This window comes from Columba livia, chromosome W (genome assembly GCF_036013475.1).
Source record: "Columba livia isolate bColLiv1 breed racing homer chromosome W, bColLiv1.pat.W.v2, whole genome shotgun sequence".
NCBI lineage: Eukaryota > Metazoa > Chordata > Aves > Columbiformes > Columbidae > Columba > Columba livia.
Window position 1 is genome coordinate 1,072,887 of NC_088641.1, and position 10,636 is coordinate 1,083,522.

The 10,636-nt window shown below is 49.8% G+C and overlaps 1 protein-coding gene across 37 annotated transcripts in view; it reads left to right on the forward strand.

Annotated features, from left to right (window-relative positions):
- The window catches only part of LOC102098165 (transcription factor 4), a 175,873-nt gene extending 165,444 nt beyond the window's left edge, over positions 1 to 10,429 (forward strand). For 28 of the 37 annotated variants that reach the window (XM_065044565.1, XM_065044574.1, XM_065044581.1 and 25 more), the window contains 5 exons: positions 1,299 to 1,434; positions 1,919 to 2,081; positions 3,779 to 4,008; positions 5,018 to 5,160; positions 5,314 to 10,429. In XM_065044565.1, the coding sequence (XP_064900637.1) occupies positions 1,299 to 1,434; positions 1,919 to 2,081; positions 3,779 to 4,008; positions 5,018 to 5,154 (666 nt within the window). In that variant the 3' untranslated portion in view covers positions 5,155 to 5,160; positions 5,314 to 10,429. The remainder of the gene's footprint in view (positions 1 to 1,298; positions 1,435 to 1,918; positions 2,082 to 3,778; positions 4,009 to 5,017; positions 5,161 to 5,313) is intronic. The other 9 variants (XM_065044564.1, XM_065044579.1, XM_065044563.1 and 6 more) reach the window with 1 other exon arrangement.
- Positions 10,430 to 10,636: the final 207 nt, after the last annotated feature.

Genomic DNA, 10,636 nt, shown 5'->3' on the forward strand with positions numbered 1-10,636 from the left:
ACGCGGCGTGCACAGGACGGCTGTACTGAGTATGCGGTGCGGATGTGCACAGCGTGCACGGTGCAGCTGTACAGGTGTGCGTGGCACAGCTGGATACGGTGTGTGTGATGCACGGTGTGCGTCGTTTATGTGGTACAGCTGTATGTGGTGTGCGCAGTGCGGCTGTGCACGGTGTGCGTGGTTTATGTGATACAACTGTGCGCGGTGTGTGCAGTGTGCACGGTATGGCTGTGCATGGTGTGCACAGTGTGTGCAGTACAGATGTGCACAGTGTACGTGGTACAGCTGTGCGCAGTGTGTGCGGTACGGCTGTGCGTGGCGTGCACAGTGTGTGCAGTACAGTTGTGCATGGTACGGCTGTGCGTGGTATCACAGTGTGCATGGCGCGTGTGCTACAACTGTATGCAGTGTGGTTGTGCACAGCGTGCACAGTACAACTGTGCATGGCATGCATGGTGTGCACAATACAGTTGTGCATGGTGTGCATGGTACAGCTGTGCGCAGTGTGCCGTACAGCTGTGCACGGCATACACGGTGTGCACAGTATGGCTCTGCAGGGTGTGCACAGTGTGCAGGGTACAGCTGTGCATGGTGTACACGGTGTGCATGGTGCAGCTGTGCACACTGTGCATGGTGTGCGCAGTACAGCTCTGGATGGCATGCACGGTGTGCATGCGACAGCTGTGCATGGTATGGCTGTGCACGGTGTGCATGGTGTGTCTGTGCAAGGTGTGCACAGTGTGCATGGTGCAGCTGTGCAAGTTGTGCATGGTATGCATGCTACAGCTATGCATGGCATGTAGGGTGTGCATGGTGTGGCTGTGCACAGTGTGGATGGTACAGCCGTGCGCGGTGTGTGCAGTACAGCTGTGCAGGGTATGTATGGTGTGCATGGCATACACGGTGTGCACGGTATGGCTGTGCAACTTGTGCACAGCATGCATGCTACAGCTGTGCATGGCATGCACAGTACAGCTGTGCACAGTGTGCATGGTGCAGCTGTGCATGGCATGCACAGTACAGCTGTGCACAGTGTGCATGGTGCAGCTGCGCCTGGTGTACACAGTGTGCACGGTACAGTTGTGCAAGGTGTGTACGGTGTGCCGTACAGCTGAGCACAGTGTGCATGGTTCGGCTGTGCATGGTGTACATGGTACAGCTGTGCACGATGCAGCTGTACGGGCCATCTGCGCCCTCTAGTGAAACACGTCCCCGCGCCCCGTCTCCCTGTCCCTCGCCGTCTCCCCGTCCGGCTGTGTCCGTTACCGCAGCCCTGAGCGCCGGCTGTGTCCCCGCAGGTCGGCGCGCACCGCGAGGACGGGGTCAGCCTCCGCGGGAGCCACTCGCTCGTGCCAAACCAGGTCCCGGTGCCCCAGCTGCCCGTCCAGTCCGCCACGTCCCCGGATTTGAACCCGCCCCAGGACCCGTACAGGGGTGAGTATCTGCCAACCCCGTCCCGGACGCGCCACCGGGATTACAGCTCCCGTTATCACAACTAGGAGCGTGCAGACAAGTGACCTCCAGACAGCCAGTTTGATACCAGGGCTGATTAAGAGTGTAGAAAACACATCCAAAAGGTGGGAGTTGAGGGTGAGACTCAGCCCCGTGGATTTCCACTGGCTTCGGGTGGCCCCGGGGTGCCCGTCCTTGGCTCACCCAGGGCTCACCCATCCTAACCAAACCCACCAGGGGGGTCTTTGTTCCTAGAGGCAGCTGATCTTCCCGTTAAAGCACAGAAGAAAGAGCCCAAGCTATTAGAACAGCATACAAGGTCTTGCTCATTCATTGTAGCCAATATTTTGATTATTTTCCCGCCACACTGGGCTGTCACCCTTCCCAGGGGACAGGGGACACAGCCCCAGATAGGTCAGGCGTTGGGTTAAGCGGCGCTTAACAGCTGGTCCGCGTGTTTTCGCAGGCATGCCAACCGGACTGCAGGGACAGAGCGTCTCTTCGGGCAGCTCCGAAATCAAATCTGACGACGAGGGAGACGAAAACCTCCAGGACACCAAGTCTTCTGAGGACAAGAAACTAGAGGATGACAAGAAGGATATCAAATCAATTACTAGGTCAAGATCTAGGTAACAGTATATAATAGTGTCGCTTCATTTAATTCCTTTACTGGATTTCGATGAAGTGAACAGAACGGGAGGAAACTGCGGTTTTCTCCTGGCAGGTAAAACCACAGCCTGAGTGGAACGGCGTGGCTGGCCTGGCAGTACCGAGTTCCCGGCTGGGACCTGTGCTCCAGGACGCCCTCAAATTCCAGCAATTGGCAAATTTGGACACTGAGCAAGTTGCAAGAAATTGCGTTGCACTCAAATGTATTAATTGGGCTGTTATTCCTTTCTGCCTATGCTTGCAAATTGGAATACAGTATATATTTCTATATCTTTGAAAATGTGCCTAAGAGCTGATGGCACCTGCATCTGACCTAACGAACCGTGTGATTTTCCTTTATCTGTGCAATAGATTGGTCGTTCCTGGTCCTCAACTTGTGTAAATGTCTAGGGCTCCGCAGGTTTAAGCGGAGGATTTAGACATCTTTAGTTGTTCGCCATATTCTTTATACATTGTTGAGAGGTATTAGTGAAGCTGTAGCCGGATTCTGGGAACTGATGGTGAACATGGACAGTGTCTGAGTGTTGCAAATGTGACCCTGAGCACGGGACAGGCTTTACTTTGTCCCTGCTGGCCACCTGCCTGGCTTACCTGTCACCACGGGGCCCCAGGTCCAGCTCAGCACTGCAGAGACTTGTCATCGCAGCCAAAAAAGCTGCAATGCAGGCACAGCCCTGCTTTGTCCAGGGCATCTTTGCAACGATTCCACAGCCTTTTTGTCCTCGCAGGCCTATATAAAAACCAAGCCCAGGTAAGACACGCCTGAGCAGACTCGGACCTATTGACCAGCACTCATTGCTGTTTAAATTTATTATATTCACATCTCTTATGATCGGAAAAAATACATGACATTCAGGATTTTCTCTGAGTGAATGTGTTGATGTAACCATGTGTAGAAGTGAAGCTTTCATGTGCATTTATGATACGGTAAGAAGAAAGCACCTTTGTGCCGGTGTGAGGTGATCGCACTTCTGGTTAATTCAACAAATAAGCTGTCACTGTTGCATATTTATATGTGCTTTGAAGCTTTTGTAGGCTAACATTTTTGCTTTTAACATGCTTGCAGCTTTAAAAGGTTACTCCCGATATTTAGTTATACATCTCAATCCACGGTGGTAGCGCTGCTGAAAAGGTATTACTCCATTTGCATAGCCAATTCAAATTATATAGTGCCAGTGACTCACCAGTGGATGTGTTTGCAATTTGAAATCATGGTTTTATCTGGATAGAACGCGGTTTTGTTGCCGAAAGGATGCAGAAGTTCCCCCTTAGTGCTGCGAACCCACAGGCAGCAAAGCTGGGAGCAGCACAGGAGCCACCAGCGTGTCCTTCGGGGTTAAACGGTGACAACGACTGATTTGCCACCATTTAAAATATTGCAGTATTGGCTGTGATAGAATATGTTACTGAAAAAAAAACTACCTTTTTGCTTCTTTAAAATACCCACAGTCCTGCCTTGCAGAATGTAAAACTTCGTACCAAACTAAGGCTTTCCTCAGTGTAAAATGTAAGGAGATTGAATTTTGTGCAGGCGTCTGAATTGCTCAGGTGTCTGTTCATAACCGGTAGCCCTGGTTTTGCGCAAGCTCTGTTGAAGACCTTCGCCCTCCTTGTTTCCCACATCATTAGAAAATGATGTATTCCTTTTGTCTCCCAGCAATAACGACGACGAAGACCTGACACCGGAGCAGAAAGCCGAGCGGGAAAAGGAGAGGAGAATGGCCAACAACGCCCGGGAGCGCCTGCGCGTCCGCGACATCAATGAGGCGTTCAAGGAGCTGGGCCGCATGGTGCAGCTCCACCTCAAGAGCGACAAGCCCCAGACCAAGCTCCTGATCTTACACCAGGCTGTGGCCGTCATCCTCAGCTTAGAGCAGCAAGTCCGAGGTCAGTGTCCTTGAAGGTGTCCAGGCGGGTTGGAATGTCTGCACAGAAGGAGACTCCACAACCCCCCTGGGCAGCCTGGGCCAGGCTCTGCCACCCTCACCAGGAACAAGTTTCTTCTCATGTATAAGTGGAACCTCCTGTGTTCCAGTTTACACCCATTGCCCCTTGTCCTATCATTGGTTGTCACCGAGAAGAGCCTGGTCTATCCTCCTGACACTCCCCCTTTAGATATCTGTAAACATGAATGAGTCCCCCCTCAGTGTCCTCTTGTCCAGCTCCAGAGCCCCAGCGCCCTCAGCCTTTCCTCACACGGGAGATGCTCCACTCCCTGCAGCATCTTGGTGGCTGCGCTGGACTCTCTCCAGCAGTTCCCTGTCCTGCTGGAACTGAGGGGCCACAGCTGGACACAAGATTCCAGGTGTGGTCTCCCCAGGGCAGAGCAGAGGGGCAGGAGAACCTCTCGGACCTACTGACCACTCCCTTCTAACCCACCCCAGGATGCCCACAACCATTTTGGTTGGAAGAGACTCTCAAGGTCATCGAGTCCAACCATTAACCCAAGGTTGTCACTCAACCATGTCTCCAAGAACCTCCTTTCCGCGAATCCCATAGATCCCTCATGGGTTTCACATGGTTTTTGGCTGGGGGAAGTGTGGCCAGGGATGCCTGACCCTTGTCACCCAGAGCGGGCCGGGCACCTTGAGCACCCACCTCACTTGTATTCCCCGGTGGCACTGGGGCGCTGGGGAAGGGCCTTGACATGTTTTACGTTCTGTAGCAAGATCCAACCTCAGTATTAAGCCGGGCTGCTCCTCTGCAGAGCACCCGGGGTGTTTGCAGAGCTCCTGTGCGGGTCGTGCTGCGTTCCAGCGCTTGACCGGCCCGCCCGCAGCCTCGGGGACTGGAGCAAATAACTGACTTTTAATGATTTTGAACGTTTGTGCCATGGACAGACCATTCCGCTCTAAAAAGTGAATGTTTGAAACGGCCTTTTGCTTCAATTGAACAGAAAGAAACCTGAACCCAAAAGCGGCGTGTCTGAAAAGAAGGGAAGAAGAGAAGGTGTCTTCAGATCCTCCTCCGCTTTCGCTGGCAGGACCGCACCCTGGCATGGGAGACGCCTCCAATCACATGGGACAGATGTAAAAACAGGCAAGTTTGGGGTCGGGCGAGTTCGTTCAGCGCAGCTCCCTTAGGAATGGATTCTGGTCACCTCCGTTTCCAGGGCGGTGTCCGAGCGGCGGGCGCAGGGACACACACTCAACGCTCCTCGACTAAGAACAACTTGTTTCGTTTCTTCCGCAGGTCCAAGTTGCCACATTTCTTCATTTAAGCAAGAGACCACTTCCTTAACAGCTGTATTATCTTAAACCCACATAAACACTTCTCCTTAACCCCTTTTTTGTAATATAAGACAAGTCTGAGTAGTTAAGAACCGCAGACGCAAGAGATTTCAGCATTCCCGATTATTAAAACCGAGAGGAAAAAGACAAACGAGCAAACAACCAAGTGCAACTTGAGGGCCGCCTCTCTTTAACATATCACGCAGAATGTCTAACGCAGTATGTTCCGAGCTGTCCGTGCACAGCCTAGAGACTGAATGGCAATCTTCTCCACACTGTGGGACAATGCATTTGTGCCTAAACTTCTTTTGGAAAAAAAAAAAAAAAAAAAAGATATAATTAATTTGTAAGTCTGAAGAAAAAAAAAAAAAAAAACTATTTAATTTAAAATTGTAAACTTGCAATAATGAAAAAGTGTACTTCTGAAGGAAAGCAGAACGAGCGCTTTTGTTGGTGTGCTAGACAGCTAGTGTTTCTACTTACTGGATATTCAAAGGGAAGCTTTGCTGCCCAGATCTTACAAAACCAGCAAACGTCCTAATGAAAACGGAAGCGATGACATTAGCCATTCCTTAGGGTAGGAGGAACAGATGGATCTTATAGACCTATGACAAATATATATATATATAAATATATATATAAATATATATTAAAAATTTAGTGACTATGGTAAGCTTTTGTTCCTTCGTTTCAGACTTTTTTGCTCCTGTAAAAAAATAGTACTGATTAACTTTTTTAAGAAGAAGATTTTACTGTAAATAAGGGTTTTTTGGTCTGATTTCTGTCCCTCTCCCCTTGGCTTTTTTTTGGGTTCTTTTGGTTATGGTGACCTGTAGTGCCAACTCTGTCTCTGGAGGGGTAGTGCAGGACGAAACGCTGACCCTGACGTTGCTTCTCATTCATAATTAAGAGTAGAAAGTCGTTTCTTGGGGCCGTGGGGCGGAGGGGACGGCGGGAGCGCCCCCCCCGGCCGCTCCGCTCGCCCCCTTTTCTTCTGGGATTTTCAGAGGTACAAGGTTAGAATGCTACAAATCGTTACCACTGTGCCTTCCAATGTTTCTATCATCGGGAAAAACCACACAGACCAATAAAAACCACAAACCCATGACATGCTGGAAGTGGCTGCGAGCCCGGCGCGGGTGCCGCGTCCCCCGCCTGAGTCCGCGCTCAGATTCGGGGCGACGGGGGGACCATCGCGGGGCGGGGGGGGATCGCAAGTAGCGTGCTAGATCCGATTGATTTCCTTTTTCCGTTGTTCCGTTTCGTTTTTTAAGTGGATTATTTAAGTGTAGACCACTCGCTGCCTCCTCCTTTCTTTGTGAAATGCCAATTTTTGGTCATCATGCAGCATTATTCTAACAAGCCTTATGAGTCCTAAAGCATTAAGTTGCACTTTGTCCAGGAGGGGTGGTAGAGCAGGATTTTCTCTGGCCAGTACGAATGAAGTTTTTACTTAACATATTTAATAGTAACATATATGGCACAGCAGCTCATCAGAGAACTAGCTTTGAAGTCTGGGCACAATTGAACCAACTTCCATAGTGAATCCGAATTAACGCCGGACTTTGGTGTACAGTACGATTACCAGATAGTGCTCCTAGTTAAGTATTTGTCAGCATCCTTTTGTCTCGAGTTCCAGTCTCTATTTTTACAGCCACACCGACCTGGCGTGTATTTGAAATAAAACCGAGTCGGTTTTTTTCCCCACCTATCAATAGACACTGAATAAATGCCATAAATCCATCCAACGGTCTAAATGTTCCATCTGTTCTCCTGTTTTGCCAGTTATATAGTAATGAAAAGACATTTGTAAATTTTATGCAACAAATGGCAAACGTATCATTATTTTGAAATTGTGTATGTAAAAGTTATATTTTTACATGTAGACTCTTGTTATTATGTGTTTTAATACATTGTATCGGTTCTTTTGTTTATAAAAATCTGTGTGGTTGAAAACAGAAAAAAAGTCTCATTTAAATGAAATAGTGAGATACGAGAATCTGAATTTTATGTTTGTTTCTGAAAAAACGTAAAGAACAAATATGATAGTTACCACGTGCTCACCTCCGACATCCCCATCCCCATTCGGATTAGCTGTGTGCGTGCTGAGACCTGTAAATATGTTCAGTAGCGAGAAAACTTTCTCAGTGCTTTGATTTGCCGATAAGTTTCTCAAATGTGGAGGTGGATTGACCCGCTAGGGCAGGCGCCGGAGGAGCCCCCAGAGCTTCCCCGCGGAGCAGGTTTAGCTGAGAGGGGGATTAACAAAGCTTGAGCCCAGCTCTGCCGCTCCGCGCCGCGCGGCTTCTCCCTGCGGATGGCGCCGAGAGCGCGATGCCCGCCAACAAGCCATAGAGGTGTGTTTTCCAGATGCCGAGCCGGTGGGTCCCGCCGGGTTTCGGTCCGGAGACCGTCCCTGAGACGCTGAGGACCGCGCTCGCTGCCCGTACGAACCGTGCGAAACGCCAAACAAAATGATAAGACCAGCTTCGTGTTTATTTACAGCGATCTGTGGACAGAAAATGAAGGACAAGTTTAGCTTCTGGAACTTAAAAGAAATAAAGAAAGGTCTCGCGCTGAACTCAAGGAGCAGCTCGGGGTGATGCTCACAGCGCCGTGGGACGGATGGCGGCGGGATGGATCCGGCAGGATGATGCCAGCGGGGTGGATCCGGCGGGATGGAGCCAGCAGGATGGATCCAGCAGGATGATGATGATGCCAGCAGGATGGATCCAGCAGGATGGATCCGGTGGGATGATGTCAGCAGAATGGATCCGGCAGGATGATGGTGCTGCGGGCGAGATGGATCCAGTGGGATGATGCCAGCAGGATGGATCCGGTAGGATGATGGTGCTGCCGGTGGGATGGATCCGGTGGGATGATGCCAGCAGGATGGATCTGGTAGGATGATGATGATGCCAGCGGGATGGATCCAGCGGGATGATGGTGCTGCCGGCAGGATGGATCCAGCGGGGTGATGATAATGCCAGAGGGATGGATCCAGTGGGATGATGCCAGCAAGATGGATCCAGCGGGATGATGATGCTGCCAGCGGGATGGATCCGGTGGGATGATGCCAGCAGGATGGATCCAGCGGGATGATGATGCTGCCAGTGGGATGGATCCAGCAGGATGGATCCAGCGGGATGGTGATGCTGCCGGTGGGACGGATCCAGCAGGATGATGCCAGCAGGATGGATCCAGTGGGATGGATCCAGCAGGATGATGCCAGCAGGATGGATCTGGCGGGATGATGACGCTTCTGGCGGGATGATGCCAGCAGGATGGATCCAGCGGGATGGATGCAGCGGGATGATGATGCTGCCGGCGGGACGGATGCTGCCAACACCTCCCGAGCTCGCGGCCCCGACTCCCCGCAGGACGCGCCCTCGTCCATGGCGGCTTTCAGAACCGCAGCTCCGCTCCAGCTGCCGCAGGGTCTCCAAAGGAACCCCCCGGTGCCTAAGTGGGGAATTCCCCGTGGTCCCCCAGCCCAGGTAAGGCGTGTGCGGCTCGAGCTGCCTCCGTCCGAGGGGACGGGGCTGGCGATGCTCAGCCAAGGCGCTGAAGGTTCTATAGCAAAGCCGTGCCCTGCGGGGAGAAAACCGGGCTCAGAAACTCTGACAGAAAGCAAAATCCGGAATTAGCAGCTTTTCCCGAACTGATCCACCTCCACATTCAAGTAATTTATGAATATGCTGAATAGGGAATCTGTTCATCTAGAACTTTTTTACCATTTGTCTTCTGTGTAGCTGCGAGGAACACTAACGTTTCGACAACTGTCAGTCCTACCAGTGATGCAACTTGTACTGATTCAGTCTTCCGAGGTTTTGGGGGTTTTTTTAGGGTGTTTTTGGGGTGGGGGCGGTGGGGAAGGCGCCGGGGGCAGGGCTGGGGGGGTTCACCTTTGTATCCCGCAGGCAGAGTACGACCCGTGTCCCAACGCCAACCACGCCAGGAATGGCGAGATTGCAGCAGAAACAAGCACAAATCGAGAATACCGCGAAAAAATTCTAAAAAAAAGGGGAATATCGATTAAAAATAAGAATTAGTCCACTGGTTGACTGGAAAAAACCACAGAGGTGGAATATGGAATGAATTCATATGGAATATGGATTCCAACACAGCGGGGCACAGGGCCCGGGGGGCCCGACCTTTTCCTTTGGCGTTTCTTTTGTTCATTCGTTCCTTTTAATTTTGATTAAAACAAAAAGATGTTCTTTCTCATGGGACTTGAAGTTGATCCATATTCGTGCAGTGCTGGTTTGACCATACTCATTTCAAGTATTATAGACTTATGTAATGGTGAAGATATATGAACTGTGGCCTTTTTCATTCTTGTTACTTGTGATGCAATTAAGTGACGATAAGAGAACAAACAAGCAGAGATTTACCATGTATCAGTGCCTGGCTTTTTGTTATAAAGCTTCGTTTGTCTAGTGCTCTTTTTGCTATAAAATAGACTGTAGTACACCCTAGTAGGAGAAAAAAGAAAAAAAAAACTAAATTTAAAAATAAAAAGACCTATATTTGGCTTATTTTTCACAGGAGCAATCCTTTTATACCAGGAATATTACGGAAAAAGAAAAAAAATGGTCAGATTCTGAATATTTCTTCTTTGTAGATTTTTGGAATCATTCTGAGTAAAAGTTTGTTACTTTATTTTACTATTTAAAAGACGTTATTTTACCATGTGTTATGGAGATGAAACTGTACGGTAGCTTTTCCTTTTAGTTGTAGGTCGCAACGGGGACGTTTTTGCGACTGTACACGTAGGCGCGGCAGTAAAAACGGGGGAAAAAACGAGAAAAAAAGGGAAAAACACACAAAAAAACACAAAAAAAAATGAACAGTTACACCTTGTTTTCAATGTGTGGCTGAGTGCCTCGATTTTTTCATGTTTTTTGGTGTATTTCTGATTTGTAGAAGTGGCCGAACAGGTTGCGCGCTGGAGTTGTTCCCGCAGCGAGAGCCGCCCAGGGCAGCTTGTTGGGCCGGTACCTGTTTCTCATCTGTAGTTACTCGATGCCGTCATGTACATGACCGTTCTGTAGCAATAAATGTGCCATTTTTATAAACCCTTCCCGACACTCGCCTTTCATTTCCCCTGCCTGCTTTTGGGCGCCTTTTTTGATAAGAAGAGTGTGTTTTGGGGATATAAAACGTTGGGGTTTGTGTGTGGTGCCCCGGTGGCGCTTTGTGCTTCCCACCGCCGCGTTTTCTCCGCGTTCGCCTCAAAAAATGCTGTAAAAAGGCAAGATTGTTTTCATTCTCATTCTCTTGTG